This window comes from Nymphaea colorata, chromosome 3, assembly GCF_008831285.2.
Source record: "Nymphaea colorata isolate Beijing-Zhang1983 chromosome 3, ASM883128v2, whole genome shotgun sequence".
In the NCBI taxonomy this organism is placed as follows: domain Eukaryota; kingdom Viridiplantae; phylum Streptophyta; class Magnoliopsida; order Nymphaeales; family Nymphaeaceae; genus Nymphaea; species Nymphaea colorata.
In genome coordinates, this window is record NC_045140.1 from 25077220 (window position 1) to 25098624 (window position 21405).

At 38.4% G+C, this 21405-nt stretch overlaps 2 protein-coding genes and 1 pseudogene across 2 annotated transcripts; 1 reads left to right on the forward strand and 2 right to left on the reverse strand.

Annotated features, from left to right (window-relative positions):
- Window positions 1-3682: 3682 nt before the first annotated feature.
- On the reverse strand, window positions 3683-7748 carry LOC116250293 (uncharacterized; annotated as a pseudogene).
- A 3813-nt stretch (window positions 7749-11561) lies between these two features.
- Window positions 11562-12440, forward strand: LOC116250413 (nicotianamine synthase-like). The gene has a single exon (XM_031624037.1). The coding sequence runs from the start codon at window positions 11562-11564 to the stop codon at window positions 12438-12440; it is 879 nt and encodes a 292-aa protein (XP_031479897.1).
- A 1786-nt stretch (window positions 12441-14226) lies between these two features.
- LOC116250294 (uncharacterized) lies at window positions 14227-21168 on the reverse strand. Its single transcript, XM_031623918.2, has 2 exons — window positions 20985-21168; window positions 14227-14704 (listed from the first exon to the last, which is right to left on the reverse strand). The coding sequence occupies exon 2, from the start codon at window positions 14700-14702 to the stop codon at window positions 14466-14468; it is 237 nt and encodes a 78-aa protein (XP_031479778.1). The 5' UTR covers window positions 14703-14704; window positions 20985-21168; the 3' UTR covers window positions 14227-14465.
- Between the last annotated feature and the right edge of the window lie 237 nt (window positions 21169-21405).

The following is a 21405-nucleotide window of genomic DNA, read 5'->3' on the forward strand; positions in this document are numbered from 1 at the left end:
TCTAGAAGCCACCTAAGTCGCGTGTGAGGAGGTCCACATTTGGACTCCACCTTACCCTAGCGGGTCCCCTTAGCTCCCACATTAGATCAACACTCAATAAGAGTGCAGAACAGCCACATTTGATCCTAATCCTTACCCATTTCCACGCCTGAAACATCATTTCCTAGACCTAAACTCTCTGTCCTTACTTTACCCCTAAGCCACATCTCAATTTATCTAGCCTACCCATCTTGACCTAAACCTAGTTGACTAAGACTAAACCCCGTACCCTAGTCAAACCTACCAAGCCCACAACTATTTAGACCTACCCTAGCCAACCACCCATAGGTTCAATCCGAGCTCAACATCTCTACTATAGCTAGGTTCCACCCAAGCTCTAGACCGAGCTTGACTCTTGGTTGGCCCGGCAGACGATTCTTACAGTTGCACCATTCAGCCTTCACCAGCATTGGTCTTATCATCTTCTGTAGCTGAAATACCCGAGAATTGGTCTTCTTCCCGTGGTCTCTGTGCTGGGTCACCAAGCTAGCCTTGGTAGGGTACGTGTTCTTTAAAGCTCTCTAGACACGATCTAAGCGGGGAGATTGTTCATCTTAGTTTAGTGATTGCATTTTCATTTGAGTGTTCTTGTAGTTTTTCGGTGGCCATTGGCCTAAGACCCGGCTGCAAGACACTAGTTCCTTTATTAGCTTTGTTCTTAGTGCTTGAATTATTGCTTTGTTATTCCAATTGAGTTAGAGTAGATTGTTCCTCTTGTGCTCGTTTAGCCTCACTTCCGTTATTAAACCTTGTTGTAGTAGGTTCGTCTTAGTCTCCCTCAAGAGATCTTGGGCATAGGATCGGCTGTAGGAAAACGTTCAGCCCTACTCTGGAGCAAGGTTGTATCAGTGTAATCGGCTTTGTCCTTTTCACCTTGACTTGTGAGCTCTTTGTGGGAATATATGGTAGTTTGTGGATTTTAAGAGCAAGTTTTTTTCCGTTGAATTTATTGAGAACTATTGACGCAGACTTCGTTCTCTTAAAATTTAAAAAACGAAGCGAGGAAAAAGAACTTGCCGTGCCCTTTTTGGTGGGACCCACCACACGCTGCATGCTCCATGCTGCATGCTGCTCCGCCCTAAAATAAGGGAAAAAAAAAAAACAAGGAAGGTTTTCTCCTAGTCATTCTTTATGTTTCATTGACGTATTGTTCAACATTTGCTAATTAGTCCCAATTCTAAATTAACTTCTGAGATTTAGGTTTAGACATGCATGTCATGTCAATGTATCAGATTTGAATGAGATATCTCTTTGAATTGCTTCTAAAAAAAAATCTACTTTCTGATTGAAAAATAGAATTAGATTTTAGTTTAACAAATGACATCTAATCTAATTTGGATTCACTTTCAAATAAATATACGATCAAATTTGTTATTCCTTTTTCAATTAAATATTGTATAGCTCAAGCACGTATATTTGAAAGTCAATTTTTAATGTATCATGCAGTTAGAATGTATTAAAAAGTCGGATTGGGTTGAAAATCAATTTGGGTATGATATAGAGTTTTCTTCTTACATATTATAATTTGAATGTATATGAACATCCAATAACTGCAAGGAAGCACCCATGAAATGGTGTGAGTAGGGCAATGCACGAGTTGAGTTGAGCTCAAGCTCGATCAGCTCAACTCGACTTGACTCATATCTTGCTCGGTCTGAGCTCGAGTCGGGCTGTTCAAGATTAGCTCGAGCTTACTCAATCGACATAGTTTTGGCTTGAGCTTGAGTCATCTAAACTTGTATACCAACTTTCTATTTGGCTTGATCTTCGTTGAATTTAAATTTAAAAATTATAAGAAAAACATAGACTTACTTGAGTTTAATCAAATCAAGTTCATGTAACTTGGACTCGACTAGTTTATAAGCTTGAGTTTTCAGTTAAACCCAATAAAATAGTCAAATTCAAGTCCAGCTAGAAAATTTTGATTTAAAGGCACGTTATAAAATTTAAAAATTTTACTTAGTACTTATATTAATGAGAAAAACTGCAATGAAATTTTGGTATTGAAATAAATATTTTTTTTCCCTTGTGTGGGCAACTGTCCGGCCTTTGCCCCTGGTCAGACCCATATAGGATCTGGGGTATCCCCTCGTTCTAGTTCTAGTTCTAGTTGGACCAGGAACCGTATCCATTGAATTGCTCCACCTCTATGAATTGCTTCCCATTGTAGTCGTTTGCAGTTTAGATGAGTAACACCAATAAAAATTGAATTAATGATGTGCCATTTACACTCTGCCAGCCCAACCAGTTAATACTATGCCCTTTGGAGCATCGAGAACTTGATGGGAATGATTCAAATGATTTGGCCCAATGGCCTGAACTGCGAATAGTCACTTGTGAGTTGGGCCTATCTGAATCCAACGAATGCATATCAAAGCGTTTCAGGCGGGGACTGCCACCATACCGATGACTATGCTAATCCCTTTCTTGACTTGGTTTGTGGCAAAAGATACAGGGCCGTCCAGTAAAACAAGTTTTTGTTCTGAACAGCCTGATTCTAATACCGCATTAAATGATCTTGGCCCTTGTTTAGAGTACACATCCTGATCAACATGTTTTCTTTTTTTTTTTTTGAGAAAAAAAAAATTGCAAAAGGAACTTAACACTGGTGTTTGATCATGCAGGGAAATGCTTACAAATAGTTTTCTGCTTAATGTTTCATGCAAGGTTTCCAAGTTTTATCACCAAGAGGAACTGCACCCACCCAGTGTGAGGGGTTGGACTCAAGTCATCCAAGTTGATGGAGGTCAAAATTCAGAACCAAAAGGGTGTGTCAGCCTCTTAGCGCAAGCTGCTGTGTCTAGCTAGTCTAGCTAACTTTAGCTTTACCTATCAAATGAAAAAACAAGGAAAAAATAGAAAAAGAAAAAACACCTGAAGACTCGGCAATGGTAAGGGACATACTTTAATGATATTATTAAACGAAGAACGAAGTTTTGGGTTGTTAGCAAAAAAATAACATTCTGTCAATTAAACCTTAGGCTACCATTGACCTTAAGCTGGCTTTATGAGATAACATGACTGAAGTACCTTCAATATAAATGAACATCATGTTTATACTTTACATTGGCCCATTTAATTATACAATCAATATCAGTACATGTTCAAACGTAATCTATCTTCTTTTTTGTCAACATCTAGATTAGCAAGGTGAACTTTTTTCTATTATTCCTAAATCTCAAAGTATCGCTTTGAAAAAATCCAAAGAAGAAAAGAGAGCTGGTCGGAAAGTCAGACAAATAAAAACAATTTTTATCCTCCAAAGTTTTTTCAGTGAAGTGCTTAAATTCAAGCCATCCACACTTGAACTCGACTTGATATGCGAGGGATGTTGAATTGTGAGTGGGATGAAGGATTCTACTCTCGCTTTAATCCTTGGTTAGCCGTCTCCTTCCGCTAACTCTTTTCTTTTCTTTTCCTTTTTTTTCCTATTTTTCAGATGACGACCTTCATCCTCGACCTTACGAAAATTAAGCAGTCAAGGGCAGCAAGAAACAACAGTTTCAGGAATTAACCCAAGGAATGGGAAACATCCGTGCACGGATAAACTAGATATGCACAGGCAAGAACTTGAAATCTTTCAAACAACCACCTCGTGTCTTTGATGTGCATGCCTCTCAGAACACCCCCTGCATGTGAAATACTTCACGGTCCATGTTTAAAAATGATCAATGTTTACATGGATAAGCAGGGGAGATATTTGGCGCATGTAGCAGGTATTTACATCACAACTGTAAAAGCCATAAAATTTTCATTCATTTAAAGACATAGACCCATCAGGTCTTGCAATTTGGCAAAGTTACAATGGCATCTTCCTGGAATTGAGCTCATTTATAGAAGTTAACTCAAGAAAACATGAAAAAGTCCATTTAAAATCTCAGGATTAACTAAAAGCTGCTCATTTGTGCAGGGAGCATTTCCTCTTATCCTGAACATCTCCTAAGGCATCATCATATCAATTGTAGAAAGAACTCTCTCTGAAAAAATTTCAAGCACAGAACATCTTCAAGGTTCAAAAATGTACCTCAAGAACCCAGAGCAGCTTTGACAAAAATCATGAAGCTGACTCTTGCTGAGCTGGATGAGTTTCACCATCACTAATGGCTCGGTCTTTCTGTCCTTCCTCAATTAAAGTCCCCTTCTTTGTCCCTTGGCTCGCCATCCTCCGAGCTTCTCTTCTTGCCTCTCTTTTTGCAATTTTTAGCTGTTCAAAGCCTTCTTCCAGTTTCTGTTCCTCTTCAGGCGAGAAAAAACCAACTTCCATTGCTCCCAATTCTTCATACATCTTTTCTATCCTAGCCTTCCAGAACAAAGCCATCTCATTGTCAAGCTTTTTGTAAGGTATATTCAGTAAATACTCATCAATGCCACCAGCCTTGTCAATGCAGCGAAGCGCATGTGTTGTGACCTTGACACGAATATGACGGTCAAGGATGTAACTGAAAAGCCGTTTCTCTTGCACATTTGGTTTCCAGGTTCGCCTTGTCCTGTAATGAAGCAAAGCAGAGAAGCAATATTCACCATTACAAGAACCTAAATACTAACTACAAATGATAACAAAATTTTTCAATTTTGAAATAATGACCATGACTAGATTATGTTTGTCTTCAATTAATAAAAACAAGATATTTTAGGGCCACAACTAATGTGAAGGTTAACTTTATATGGACATTTCTACCAATATACTGATGAGGGATAAAAAATTGAATAAAATGTTTTCTTTTTTAGGATCTACACAAAACACAAAACATTGTGGCTCACATGACATGCTTTCAAACTATGTCACATAGGTGCAGGGTGTGGGTGCTTGAGCATCACATTCTCAAAAATTTAGGTACAGCGGCATGGCGAAAATCTTTATTTGTTATTATTAATTTATTATAATATATATATACACACACATGCACACGCGTAAGAATTAAGAAATTTAAAGTATACACTATAGTCTATACACTCTACACTACACGTTTTATGGATAAATTATATATGAATAATATATATTACAAACTTATAAGTTATAAATTTATAATGTATTGTGTATATGAATGTAACATATTAAGCATTAACATGCTTACAAAGTACAAACATTAAACAACTAAACAAAAAACAATAAAACCAGGACAGACCACAGAAATGGAAAACCAATGCTAAACCATCTTTTTAACATTAAAAATTTTTAAAATAAAAAATATCAAAAAAGGACAAAAATAGGCTTGATGTCGTTTGACCGCACCGACTCGAGTTAAACGCGAGTCGGGTGCGCGTCCAAAATAGACAAGAAATGATCGGGGTGCGGTCAACTGCCCTCGACTCTTGTTGACTAGAGTGAGGTGTGAATCCAAGCCGCACCCGCACCCGAGTCATGTCGACACGGGTGCGGCAGTCACTTTGCAGCGTCCGTGTGACTTAGTTTTCAAACAAGGAAAGACACTCAGATATATATTCATCGATCTAAATATAATGCCCACCATTTGAAATTGGACAGAGTTCTTTTGCAGTTGGAATTTTGTTTCAAACTTTCATGTTTTCGACAGAGTTCTTTCACGGTCCAACTCTCTTTGACTCAGGGCTAACAAAGATTTGTTGGACTTTTCTGATTGTTTTCATGTTTTTAATATTTTAAAAAAATGAATTCATGTTTTCTAACACTACCTTATGCAATATAATGTAGCTATGAGTCTGAGCCTTATTGGTTACATGGTTACCTTACGCACTTTACAACATCGATCAACTTTCTGTCTTTTATTCCCCATCTTTTACCATCATCGTCTCTTCACAGCAAGGCTAACATTCACATTAGTGTGCTAAAAATAGCCATCACACAAAACTCTGGCCATTTCAACTGTACCATTACAACCAACTCTTGCTTTGTTAAGGGCTCACTGGCCTTTCCCATCAATGGTGGCAAGCCCACCAATTCTCCTCCCAATAGTTTTCAGATATATTTGCTTTTCTGCTCCTCCACCTGAACTATGCTTGGAAACTGCGATCAGCTAACAAAACAATTGGCGTAAAACTCCAAAACTTGACTTCATGTTTTGTACATTACTATATGTCATGTTATGTATCTAATTATCAGTCTAAGTCATACTGATTTCATGGACAGTTTACGCTTTACAACATTGATCAACCTTCCATCTTTTATTCCCTCCTTCAGCAATCATTGTCTCTTCACAGCAAGACAAACATTCGCATTAGTGTACCAAAAATAGCCATCACAAGGTACTCTGGCCATTTCAAACGCACCATTACAATCAACTCTTGCTTTGCCATTTATCTGACTTCAAGGGCGGGCCTTTCCCAATCAATGCTGGCAACCCCATTATCCTCAGCCCACCAATTCTCATTCCAATAGTTTTCAGATATATTAACTTTTTTGCTCCCCCACCTGAGCTCTGCTTGGAAAATGCAATCAGCTAACTGTATCCGAGACATGTTCATATCCATATATGGAACTATAAGGATTGTAGTTCTTCGACATTGCAAGAAGAAGAGCCAATTATTAAAATTGTAAGTCATCCAAGTCATGCATATACTAGACTTGACCATCGCAATAGAAGCAAAAACAAAAACCTGAAGTCCTCAACTGCAACCAGAAGTCAGTATCAGATATTAACTGAATGCATTATTTGCACTTTCTTGAAATAAAACATATTAACTGTAACTCGACGGCCATCACCCACAATCCACATAACCAACTTCCCATACTCATCAGCAAATCCGGGAGCCATAAAGATAAAGCTTGGATTGAACATTCTACTATTAAAATGAAAGGTGAAGAAAACAATCAAGACATACGCAATAGAACATGAACCACAAGCACCACCAAGTTATTTCGTAAGTTACCAACACATCGACGTATTCCCAACACGCAGAAATGTATGGTTTGTCTTAACACTTAGTATTCTCAAAACCTAGAATACATCCTATAACAACTCTCATTGTTTTTTGTAAACCAACCGCGTAATTACACAGTAACTCATATACCGAGTTTGAAACGCCACAATCTTACTCCACATCCCATGCCATCTCAGTTAACGTAAACCCTGAAAATCTCCACCCGAAGACCAACCCCTTCCACTCAGTGAGAAAAGAGGGTGAACAAGAAGTAGCAAGAATCAGTTATCAGAGGGGAAACAGAACCAATGCGAACCTAGACTTTCTCTATGTAACAGTTACAAAAGGGAAGACAAATACTAAAACGCATAGAACAAAAGAGACAGAAATCGAGATTGCGACCTGTCGTAGACTTCTATCCAGAAGCACTAAACTCTTACAACATAAGGGGAAAACAAAACAAAACGAGAAGTGGGTATTACTTATTTCCACCATCTTCGCTGACTTGGTTGCCGAATTGGATGTGGCGGCCAGCCTAGAGGCCCCTCTTGGCTCTACCCATCACGCATTTCTTGTCCGGGAGGCACTTCTTGAGCGACTCCTCGACGCCCGGCGCCAGATTATCCCGACCCACCTTCTTGATGAGCTTGTTGAACAACTCCCTCGATCTAAACGCCATCTCTCTCTTTCCCCCTCCCCACTTTCTTTTCCTTCGACGAAGATGGAAGTGAACGAAGAGGCCAAGATCTGTGAATGCCTCCACCTCCAGGCACTCACCCTCAGCTCTGCGTGCAGAAGGTCCCTAGGGCTGTCAGCGGGGAACCGATTCTTGTTCTGGCTAGTGCTTCCCGGTGGGCGTCTGCGTCAGTAGGAACCGCAGTCCGCAACCAGACGGTTCGGTTCAAAATTCTGAGGTGGAGCAATTCATGGATACGGTTCCTGGACCTACTAGAACTACAACGAGGGGATACCCCCAGATCCTATCAGGATCCATTTTTTGTTTAATGGGTCTGACCAGGGGCGGAGGCCGGACAGTTACCCACACAAGGGAAAAAAATTATTTATTTTAATATTAAAATTTCATTGCAGTTTTTCTGATTTATATAAGTACCACCTAAAAATTAAATATTTTATAACTAGTGTTTTTAAATCAAAATTTTCTAGCTGCACCCTCGAACAAAACAAGGATTTCAGATCCCGTCGGATCAAAACATGCCCAAGGAAACGCTCGAACTGCATTTAACAAAATCGAGACTTACTTGCCGTCGAAGAACACGGGATTACTAGAACCTCTTCATGCTTCTTTTTTTTAGAGAGTTGAAATTCTTCTTTCACACTCGCATAAACATAGTTAACAATATTCAACAGTGCACTTTCTGCACTCCTTTTTCATATCTTCATGAACCCGTGATTTTGATGGCAAGGAAATAATAAGCTTTCGTAAAGCGATGTCAATATATCAATGTGAAAAAATACCCTAAAACCTCAAATATAAAAATAAGAAATTTTTTGAGATATGTTTAGCCAATTGTCCACGCATCTTAGCCAGAGGCAAAACTCGTCCAAGTCTTGATATGATTATTGAGAAAAAGCTTTTCTCCTTTCATTCTTTCATTCTTAATTTTTAACGTGCCAAGTGATCCAAAATCAGTGTCTGACTTTTCGTTTCCACTTTCTCAATATAAAAAAAAAAAATACTTTTTTTTCTGAAAGTTAAATTCTTCGTTAAGAGGGATGGCCCATAGAAATTGTAAACTGCGACGGTTCAACGACTCGAGCTCGGACCAAGCAAGATATGAGTCAAGTAGAGTTGAGCTGATCGAGCTTGAGCTCAACTCAGCTCATGCATTGCCGTACTCACACCATTTCATTGGTGCTTCCTTGCTTTGCAGTTATTGGATGTTCATACATTCATATTTAAATATGCAAGAAGAAAACTCTATATCATACCCAAATTGATTTTCAACACAGTCCGACTTTTAAATACATTCTAACTGCATGACACGTTAAAAATTGACTTTCAAAATATATGTGCTTTAGCTATACGATATTTAATTGAAAAATTAATGATAAATTCGATCCTATATTTAATTAAAATTGAATCCAAATTAGATTAGATGTCATTTCTTAAATCAAAATCTAATTCTATTTTTTTAATGAGAAAGTAGACTTTGTTTTAGAAGCAATTCAAAGCGAATATCTCTTTCGAATTTGATACATTGACACGCATCTCTAAACCTAAACCTCAGAAGTTAATTTAGAATTGGGACTAATTCACGTCAATGAAACATAAAGAATGACTACGAGAATTTTTATTTTCCCTTATTTTGGGGCACAGCAGCATGCAGCATGCAGCATGTGCTGGGGCCCAACCAAAAGGACACGGCAATTTCTTTTTCCTCGCTTCGTTTTTTAAGAGAACGAAAGGGTTCGAAGTCGCGTCAATCTTCTTAACCAAAAAAAAAAAAAACTTGCTCTTAAAATTTACAACTACCATATATTCCAAAAAAAAGCTCAAAGTTCAAAAGTGAAAACACGCATTTTCTGTCCAAATTTGGGTCCTTCAAGAGGGGTTTATGTCTACTCCATATTTAACATTCATCAATTTCATATTTAAAATTCATCAATATGATGTGGATCTGATATGGCATGATTTTTTTTCATGTAGATCTTATATGGCATGTCGAAACTGAAATCCGCATTTGAAATTCTTGTTTTGTGTTTTTACATTGAGAAAATACCGGATTTAAGATCAAAAAAGAGGAGGGCCCTAAGTTTAAAACCAAGGTTTGTCAAATCGTAAGGATTTCTATGTCATGAGCAATCAAACACCCCCTTAAGTTTTTCAGCTAATATTGGTTGTTCAGGAGATCCAGCAAAAGGTGAAGGCTTAAAATTGAAAGTTCTCAAAAGTGGCGGCGGACAAAGACTGGTATTGCTAATTGAGATCAGTGAGGATTTTAGATCCCAGGATAAATTGAGGTCAGACCCCTTCCTCCTCCCATCGGACTTAATATATAAGGTTTTGGCTACACACTGCGGATCTTAAATCTTCATTTTTCGATAAGTTTGAAGTCCAATGTTTGTTTACTAAATGGGGCCCAAAGAGAAAGGTTATAAGATCAGCCTCAGATTTGAAATCCCAGACAATCAAACACATTCATAAAGAAAATCATTGAAAGAGGCAATCTCATTTAGGGGAAAAAGTTTGCCTTCAATCCAGAAAATTTCTGAATAGTCTGAAGTGGGGTATCTACTGCCAAACAAAGTATTTTTATGACCGCGTTCCTAAATTAAGCCTTTTATTCCCCAAGATGGTGGACATTTTCCTCATATCTTTATTCGATGGTTCCCATAAAACTTGTGATCATGTAAGAAAGATGAAGAGTATGAGAACCATTCTTAAACATTAACCTAAAAGGACTTCATTACTTTGACAAAGTTCAGATTCACAATAAATCGTGTAGGCTTTTAGTTGCCAACTGCCCTCACATATATGGCACAGAAAATTAATAATAGTTGACATCACCAATGGTAATGCATGCGACCGGCTTCAATTAAAAAGGATGGTCGGTTACATAAGCATGGTGGTCATCCTATGCAGGCATTAAATGTGCCGGAAACTTTTTTTATGTAAATTGATTATAACTTGTACAATCACTTTGATTGATGGTTGTCAAATTGATACATGTAAATTATTTGTTTCAAAAGAAATAAATGATAATATGCATTGGCTTTTAAGTTTACATGTGCCATTTTGTAAACTTTTAGACATAATGATTATATAGCTAACGATCAGTTCAAATGCTTCTTTATTTTCTTTATATACATATATACTTGGCAACCAGAATTTTTTAAAAAACATGGGAATTGACCTGCAAAATAAGGATGGTATAAGCCATGGTCCAGAGGACCCGCCAGCACTATCTTGAATCAAATGTAACAAGGAACCTTCTATAGTATAAAAGTTTGTTGGATAACCATTAATTGCTTTAATTTCCCTTTGTTTTAATGTTTTATGAGCTTCAAAGTTTGTCTAAAGCAGACCAAGATTCATGCCCAACATAATGATGCATGCTCCCCAAGAAAGGGTCTAAGACCCTGATCAGGAACTAAGTTCCCTATATTCTAGAGGAAAATATGCATCTGCAGTGGGAATTCTGAATCGAAGAGTTTAAAGTCGAACTATAGCATCACCTGGTTGAGAGATTCTCCGAGCAAAACTCGGAAAAGGAAAGACGATAAATTGGAGAAGTAATTTGATTTGCACCTGAGATGGAATAGAGATTAACTAACCAGGCTTCTCCAAGTGCAGGAGGTGCAAATTCAATAAATTAAGATTCACTTGATTGTCAATGGTGTCTTTGGTTCCATTACCCGACAGAAGGTGACCTATCTATTCATCTCAAAGTGTGAATAGAAATTGTCTATGGTATCCAAGAAAGCTGCCTGCAGGTTATAAAAAGGATAGCATGCTTATGCCATGGATTATTTTACTTTATCTATATGTCACCGTTTTTATTAATAATATCTTCATGGTCGAGATCATTTGCATGCAATCATAGCGCGCGGGATGGTTGAATTCATGAAATTAATGAACAAGTGCATATCATATAAATAGATCCGCGCACAACCATCTGGTACCACCAGCCGAGCCCTTCTTCATCATATACCAGCAACAAAAAATGGCTGCCTCCCCACAACTAATCAATGACTGTCGCGTCTCTGATGATTATTTGATAGCCAACATTGTCCGAATATATAAAAGCCTCTGCGAGCTTGAGTGCCTCAAGCCTTCCATGCATGTCAATGGCCTGTTCACTCAATTGGTGAAGTTGTGCACCCTTCCATCTTCCATAGACATCAAACTCTTGTCCATTGAGCTGCAGCAAATCCGGCAGGATCTGATAGGCATATGTGCACGCGCAGAAGGCCTTCTCGAGCTCGAGTTCTCCACACTGCTATCGAAGATCCCCCGGCCGTTGAACTGTCTCCATCTGTTCCCTTACTACTCCAACTACATCGAACTCGCCGGCCTGGAATACAAGCTCCTGACCGACCATGGCCTGTTGCAGCCCAAGCGCGTCGCCTTCGTAGGCTCTGGTCCCATGCCTCTGACATCCATAGTTCTGGCTACCCAACATATGCTGTCAACTTATTTTGCTAACTATGATCTTGATGCATCTGCAAATGATATGGCGCAGCTCCTGGTCTCGACAGACCAAGATCTGGCAAGGAGGATGGCATTCAGGAGCTGTGATATAAGGAATGCCAGGGAAGAGCTTGCAGAATTCGACTGCATATTTTTAGCTGCATTGGTGGGAATGACCAAGGATGAGAAGGTGAAGATTCTGAGGCACATAGGCAAGTACATGAAGGCTGGTGGATTCCTACTCGTGAGGAGTGCAAATGGAGCTAGAGCCTTCCTGTATCCGGTGGTTGAGGACGCAGACTTGTCCTCCTTTCGAATTCTTCAGGTTTTCCATCCTACCAATGATGTTATTAATTCAATAATTGTTGCCCAAAAGCCCCTTAGTTCAGATCAATTATGTGATGGCCAGTGAGATTTCCTGTAGTAGTCTAGTAGACCAAGCTCATGAGTAACGAAAGATTTAATAATGTTCTCTGTTTTATACACTTGGAGCAGAGTGTACTATATACAATGTAATTTGATGAACTTTCAGATCGATGATCACCATATAGGAATAGAAAGAGCAAAAATAATGCCAGAAAATGTGCAAGGGACAATATTACTCCTTTTGTGAATTTAATGCATTGGCTGAAGGACTTTATGTATTATATATTAACCTTCTCTACAGAAATTCAAGTTTCAGAGTACAGACAAGTGAACAACCTGTGGAATTGGTATTTGTTTAGTGCGAGAAGAATGTTTCACAAGAAAAGTCGCATTCACTACAGTCCAAGTTCCTGGTGCATAAGAATATAAAAGAAGTAAGTTGAAATATTGGTTTCAAAAGGTTGTAATCATGACTTCGATCCATTGAGACAGGAAGGAAGGCTCCTGGTTTGAACAAGTTTTTGAGAAAGAGGGCGCCCCTCCACATGGCCAAAATAGTAATGCTTGGTAAAAAGAGGGGTTGACAGGGTTGCTCTACGATCAAGTTGTTGGGCTTTAGTTATTTCTCCAGTATGATGATTCCGCATCGAATAAGACTAGAAGTGCATATTGCAGTGACCTATAATTGCATTATCAGACCAGAAATAGAAAAATATATATACTACATATGGATAAACTGGATGCGTTTTTTTAGGTTTTTCTGTTCCTACTGGTTGCATTATGTTCCGATTATTCGCTGTAGGGGGAAATTAGTGCCATCAAAATCAATTTGGATTTGCTAATTTGGGTTGAATGAACAGAAAAATGATGCATTCACGATTGGGTTATATTGTACACTACTTATTAATTGTTCTTTTTCCAACAAAATGGCATCTTTATGAATCTTCTCAGATATTTTTATTTTTATTTTTTTATTTTTTGAAAAATCTACTTTTACGGTTCCGATTAGAAAAAATGTTCTCTTTAAACCGGAAAAGGGGGGAAAAGAAGGAACTGCGTGCAGGTCAATGACAAAGCTTTCGTGCGGATGATATTTCATCAAATTGGGGTGAATGGCTTTTGAGACGTAGAGCTGCAAACAACTGCCAAGCGAGGAATAGTTATTTCCCCTACAAACTTTCCCTGTTATCTTTTGTTACTTTCCAGTGGGAAAAGAGGAAACGCACAAGTTCTGCCGGCAGTACACATCGGAAAAGTACAAGTTGAAGTCAGTTTAACAACTTAGTGCTAGGCATTTGTGTCCTTTTTTATCTCCTTTCGCTCTAAGCATAGTTTTCATATATTTTCATTTCATCCTGCTAAAACGTCGCGACAAACACAAATAGTAATGCGAAATTTATATGACACCATGCTATACCAAGGGTTGGTTCAGAAAGCAGTAAACGGATACACTAAGGCCCTGTTAAGAGAGCAGTCTTCACTCTTCAGCGCCGCACCATTCACTAATAGGCATTTATGGGTCCTTTTTATCTCCTTTCACTTAGTTTTGATAGAATTCCAGCTTGAACCCTCTTGTAAGCAGTACTAAAACCCCTTCAATGTACCTCTTCAAAGTTCAAACCGAGTTATGATGCTTTCTGCACCAATCCCAAACTGAAAAACCTAGATGGATGAAGATCAAGCCCTTTTTCCTGAGGTATGCAGACAATGATCATATGGGTCTCAAGCAGGATCAGTGATTCTACTTGTCGTCTGAAATTAAGGACCATACACCACTTAATAACCAAGTTTTCCAGTATCGCTGCACATAGTTAATACATACCGGTGATTAAAACAGAAATAAACTGATTGAGAGAATTTAGTACGCCGTGAACTAAAGATATTCAGAACGTCAATAAAGCTACAAGCCCCAATACCATGTGCAGGTCAAGGCATTAGGTCCACCACAAATTTTCCACTAACAGAAGTGCGAAAGTTTATGGAACAACGAATTGTTGCCACAAGATGCCCGCTATCAACCATTTAAGATTCCATTGACAAACACAATATGTTTCACTTGGCCCACTAAACCCTAACCGGACACAACCTTTACAATAATGGTAATTGCATTGAGCGCTATAAGAGGCACCCTCATGTATTGAACTGCATAGATAAGGCCCACAAGTTGGCCTTTAAGTGACTTTGTCCTCCCTGCTGCCGAAACCTCTGCGAAGCTCCATCCTCGAGGTGCAAGGAAACGCTCTTCATTTAGTATAGCAAATGCATTTGCAAGAAGAAGAAAGCCTTCAAATAATGTCCACAAACCCATCACTGCATTGGAGCAAGGACACGTTTTTTTCTTAACTTTTATCGTTCTTAAATTCCAAATAAAAGGTATCTAACTTGTTTTCCCTATAACTTGTTTTCCTAGCATATCATTCAAATGCACAAGTTATTAGTTCAAGCATAACACAGTAGCTACATGCCACATGCTGGAAAAAGAGTCCTACGAAGGTCACGATAGTAAGTAATAATAATGAAGCACTTCCACTAGCATATTTTTACACGTGAGACGAGCCAAAAATGATACTGACAAATATGAATAGAAGAGCAACAAGAACCTGACAGAAATCCAGAAGATTGGATAAATGAAAAGAAAACAAACTGGAAAACCACATGCTCCGGTCAACTCTGCATTCATCTCAAAACGCCTCCGAATGAACAGACATGCCACTCTTTTCTTTTAAAGCATCCAACTGCTTACCATCACTAAATTAGATATTTGGTTTTATACTTCTATACAATTTTTTTCCTTTATGAAGAGGATGAGGATGAGTCCAAGCATTACAATGACAAGGCCACGGTCAAGCCTGGGGAACGGAATGGCAAGAATGGAGCCATAAAGGGTGAATCAAGTACGTCAAAGTTTGAACAATAAAAAATAGAAGATCTAATTAACAGCTGCACAGGAAAGCTACAAGCAAAAACTTGAGACTACCGTACTGACATGAAACAAGTCTCTTATCAAAGTCACATACTTGGCATACTTTCCCGGATGGGAAGTGCATCAATGGCTTCCGTCTTGCAGGGACTAAGATAAGCAAAGGATTGGGAACCCTGAAAGGGCAAGATGGAAACCATTCTGCCGAGGTTTGAGGCAATTACTGATTCTAGCTTCCATAACAATTAGTAATAGATGCCACATACAATATTCCCCTCTGGTACAACTTTTCTGCATGTCCACAAAATATGACAAATTTGTTGCTCTTACATGCAAAACTGCAAAGTGCAAACGTATACAAAATCAACATGGGGAGGCAATCTATGAAGGGTCAAGCAGCTTCATGGATCAGCATCAGTTCTATTTCAAGTGGACAAGCAAGTGAAGACACCCCCTTGCACAAGCCATAGTCCTTGAGATGCCTTAGTGAATGTCTATTCACTCTGTTGATTAACTTATACTTACCACTTCTCTTTTCAAAATTTGCTTCTCAGATTTTAATTTAATTCTGGCTTCATCCCATTTTCCCATATCCATCTATACTGATAAAGTAACTCTAAAAAACTGTTTGTGCTTCATGCATTGCTTCCTTTATCATCAGAATGTGCTCACGTTGTGGTTTATTTTAGTAATCGGGAATCTTGTCCAGAATCATCGCAATGCCTTCCAGTGTTCACATAGGTAGAATAATGCCCAACAACAACAATTAACCACCATTTAGGAGCCATAAGTGAGAGAAAAGAAGGGAAAACCAAATATCATCCACTTATATTTCAGTGAAAAGGAAAAGAAAATAAGCAATCTTAACACAAAAGGAAAGACCATTGGAACTTGGGCATAACCGGAGTGAAGAAAAGTGTCCATACCAGATCACTACTAACCTCTCTTACATTGGATAAAGAAAAAGAGAAACAACAAAAAATGGATAAGAAGATGGCGGAAGGAAATCAATGCAGGTAAGAGAACAAAGACAGATTGAAGGGAAACAAAGGTGAAAGGCCTGAGGTGGTGAACCATTTTCCAAAAGCCAAATCTCTTGTCACTCTATGTGTGTGTGTGTGTGTGAAAGTGAGAGAGAGAGAGTGTTACTGGTTGGGGAGGAAGAGAAAGTGCAGACACACATGGAAAAAGAAGGAGTGAAAGAGGAGAAAACAACAGTACATGCTAGTTGTGAAGAATCCAAAGTACCAATCTGTATATAGTTCAGCGAAGAAGCAAGAGGCTTAACAAGGTTTGGACCTCAGGTTTTTTCAGCAGTTTGAATCCAAACTGCAATCACCCATATCAATATTGGGCATGGGCAATCCCTATCTTACAGGAATGATAATGAGAAGTTTTAGGTTAACCTTATCTTAGAGATGAAGATTGCATTCATCATGTTTTCTTTGCTTTCTTGCTGTAAGGTCAGTACCACATGGAGAAGTCCTGGGATCTCTATCGATCTCCAGCAGCTTGATGTCAACTCAATCAGGTGGTGGCATTGGAGCAAGGGCAACAGGAAAAACACAAATTTATTAAAGGTGATGAAGTGAAGTGGGCCATTGAGCCTATCATGAGGTAAGGCATTGATGTGTAAGCTTCAGAATCAGAATAGCAAAGTATATAATATTAATAAAAATAATGACAAAATTGAAAAACAGTACAATTAGACAACAATGCAAAATAGTTACTTCTTATTGTAATGAACTTGTGTTAATCATCTTCCTTACTTACATGTGCACATGAAAACCACAATCAAATTATATTCAAAATGCAAGACAAAACAATTACACCCACAATCAAAAAATCATCTTGAAAGCAAATCAAACAGATGTGGGGGCATCCCCAAATCCCCCACATCGACATGTTCCAGCAAAACCTTCTAAAAGTAGTATCAAACAAACATGATATCATCCTCAAAATCGTCCTATCCTAACAACACCTTCTACATGGCCCCAAAAAAAAAAAGATTATCCTAACAGAATTCAGTTAACCATAGTAAAAAGCGTTCTATGTTTTGAAAAAAATATTATTCAAAAGTGGAGATAAGCTTATCACAAATGAGAAGGAAAATAACAAATAAAACAGAGATGACAATCTTCAAGACAAGCCCAAAATAATGTGCATAGACAGGAAAAAAGCTGGATAATTCTTCAAGCTTCAACCCTCAGACATGGAGAACACAAAAGCCAAAATTGTACGCACCCTAAGGTCACCATAGAGATTTGATACATGAATGCCAACTTAGCCAACAAAACAAGAGGCTAAAGAGCCAATTGTTGAGTGTTCTTCCTTAAACAAAAGAAAAGTCATTTACACATGGAAAAAAAAAAAGAGTTGTTTAAACATTTTATAAAATTTTCAAGCAGATAGGTTCTTCAAAGCTCACAATGACTCAAAGATTATAAACCACTTTATAAGAGTCATTTTAATTTTTAAGCAATCCTTTCATAAGTGCCCAATGAAGTTGCTAGCCATAAATAGTTGTTTTCTCTTGCAAACTCATGTAGGACAACTAAAGAATTATGACACGCACAACAAGCAACAAAAAGGTAGAAGATTGGGCACCAAAACAACCTGTAGAATAAGGCCGTTAACTTTTCTAAAGATCTTAGTGAAGGATGTCAAAAATCAAGCATGAATGCCTTTTTTGTTTTCCAAATCTGTAGCAAGAGCCACACACACTGGAAACAGTACAGAAAAATTGTAGGCAACAAATCCTCATAGAACATGTAAAGAAATCCAACTTCACTAATTCTCTCCCGAAGCCTTATTTGTCAATATCTATTCTGGACGCACTAACATAAGATTTATTAAATGCTTCCAAAGAAGTTGATGTACATCAGCTCCTAATTACGTCTATAGAGAAATATACACGCAAACTGCGCCAAGGAAAACAACAAAATAAAACCAGAAGAATGTAATTGATATAATTTATAAGTAAAGTGTGCATAACCAATGTGCAGCAAACTCCATCTGATGGCTCTTACTCATCTCATTTCTCAGTCATCTGCTAACATAGAACCACAAAACGTTCAAGAGAAACTATTACAACCATTTATAACCTTTGAACTAAGGTATTGCTTTCTCATTCAGGGTAATTCACTGCTATAATGAAGGGAACCAACGATGGAGAAAAAGAGGGAAATAGAGCAAAGGGGAGAACGAAAGCGCCTAAGCTAGATATTCCTACCCTCGTGTATATGATAACCTTAAGAGTACAGTGTACCCAACAAAGAAAATGCCCAAAGAAAACCACCCGATCCTTCAAATGCTAGCCATAATGGCATCAGGAAGAGAAAAGAAGAGGGGAACAGAAAAAAGGGACGCAAAAACGAGGGAAGCATAGAAAAGGGGGGAGGGGAGACAGAGAGAGAGAACCTAACCTTCGGGGTGCCGGCATCGGTGAAGACCTCCCGACGGCAAGCTTTCTGGTGTCGATGAGCGAGAGATTCCGAGAGAGAGAGAGAAGAGTCTACCGCTTAGCCCACCGGCTCCAGTTTAGTTTTCTTGGAAAGCAAAAATAAATTTTAAAAAATGTATGTTTCACGTCCGGGCATGGGGCACCTCAGACCGAAGTGTGCTCCCTATGTCACCTGAGTGCGGGGTGCAGATGCCAGCGCGGCACATCTCAAAAAATTTAGGTGCAGCGGTGCGGCGAGAATATTGTATTATTATTATTATTATTATTATTATTATTTCATAATAATAATAATAATATGTATATAGTATATATGACAAAAAATTGTCTATAAACCACAAAATTATTAAATAACAAGATCAAAATTACAATTTGCTAGTCATGATATCATTATCAATCATCAGTTCTTCAGATGCAAATGCTTCACCAGGTAGTGTAAAAGACTTTAAAATATCACCTTCATCTACATTCACACTAGATGAAGAACCTATTGCATCTACATTCACACTAGATGAAGAACCTATTGCATGAGAAGCTGAAACAACTTCTTTTCCTTTCATTCTGTTTGCCATCTTTTATGGTTTTACCTTCAAAGTACAAAATAAAAAAGTTCAAATATAATAAATTTAAGAATAGATAGTATGCAATCTGCATAGTTCACTGAATCACTTTCAGTCAGATTTCAGACGTGAAATGGAAGTTCACATCTAGCAATGAACGTCCATAAATAAATGTATCAAGTTCAATCCAAGAAATGGGGAGAGATATAAAATTAATATATGATCACATGATCTTTCAAACATAAATTCCGAATTAGTGCCAGCCCACTTATTTGCACAAAACATCCCCCCTTAGATCCCTTTCAACAAGATTATCCCCAATAAACACAAATAATAGTGATGCATCGACATAATGAAGCACAAATATCACAGAAACACTTAACACAGATGGAAGCCTTCTACCACTATTAGACCCATCTCTGGACCCTTGGCTAGATGCCTATTTTGAGGATTGTACTTGCTGCTATGACAGTTTTTGAAGAGGATGATATGGTCTACCCTAATATTTCAATTCAATTAATCATCCATTGAACTCCGAGATCTAGCTCCATAGAGATGCCCCTACTTCTACAAGTAGGAAAAAGAAATGCAAGTATTCTCTTTGCTTTTTGCATTATAAGAGAAACACACCATAACCATTCAAACCACCCAAGAACCCTATAATTGAACTTGGACAAGTGCTTATGGCAAATCTTTTAGTTCTTAGTCTCCATCCATAAACTTCTCAAAGTTGTCGTCACATACCACAACCACACTTGATAGGCAAAATAGGTATTATTTAGAGCGGCCCGGTTGCACCATTTTTACAAATCAGGGGTATTCCAGTCACCTTGCACCACAATAGCACCGTTTTTAAAGCCTACAGGATTTTTAATTTGATAATTGTTTCAAGAACTTCATTATATAAAAGGTCAAGTCTTCTAACAACCCATTTCCAAGACTTTCATGTGAAAGGCTGTTCACAGCTATCTATAAATGAAGGCTTCTTCAGCACTGCTCAACACAAGTAAGCAGTGAGATTTTGTAGATGAGACAGAGTGCCCTTTTTGCAGCCATTTTACTTTGCCTGCTTAGCTTTCATTTTACCATTTCAATGAACTTGAACATGCAAAATAGCAAAACCGAGGTCCTATAATCTCCCATAGATAATCTAAAACACACAGAAATTACTAGATTACTAGTCTATCCTACACAAACATGCATACGATGGAGCCATTAGAGATCATCTGTTAGGTTAACAGAACATACTTGAGCTGTCTTCAAGTTCGGCTACATGAGAAGAAAAAAAATCTAAATAGCGCATATTTGCAGTGTTCCTAGGCCATCAGCAAATGGGACAACTGAGCTTGATGCCTAAAGAGGTATCCACTAAGATTTGAAATTCAGATGATACACCAGAATCATTCATCAAAATGTCGTTACCCGTTAATGCTAACACAAGAAATCGAATCAATTAACCCAAATAAGAAAAACGGCAGGAACAACGGCAGAGCATGCAGGGAAAGGGGGTTTTATGAATAATGCAGGAAAACAGAAGAGAAGCAGTTGAGTCGAGGTAGGGTTTTATGAAGAATGAAGGAAAACAGAAGAGAAGCATTCGAGACAACGACCATCGCCGGACGGTAGGAAAACACAGGGAAAGAAGGAAACCTGATGCCGCCGGCCGGAGATGAAGCCACGGACGCCGTTCGCTGGATGGAGACTGGAGAGGAAGCCCGAAGCTGCCGGTGGAAGAGAAAATCGCAGGCGAGAAAAACAGCGGCAAAGGGAAAGGGGTAAAGCAGCAGGCTGCAGCAAACGGGCAAAGGGGAGAGGAGACGCGGGATCGACTTTGTTTCTGTTAAAATTATTAAAAAAAAAAAAAAACCTAAAAATTGGACAATATGAGTCACCTTGTTTGACTAACTTGGGTGCGCGCATCTGGAGCCCGCCCGCACCCGCATCACCATCACGTCGTCGCGGGTGGTGCTCCTCCTAAATATGTAAAAAATTTGGGGCAGTTAAATGCAATAACAAAACACTGAGGGGTATAATGGAGTGATAGACTTTCAACTGGATCCAAAATAAATCA

Excerpts from the sequence above, each read along its gene's own strand:
- LOC116250294 (XM_031623918.2), bottom strand. The coding sequence starts at position 14,702 with ATGGGTTTGTGGACATTATTTGAAGGCTTTCTTCTTCTTGCAAATGCA.
- LOC116250413 (XM_031624037.1), top strand. The coding sequence starts at position 11,562 with ATGGCTGCCTCCCCACAACTAATCAATGACTGTCGCGTCTCTGATGAT.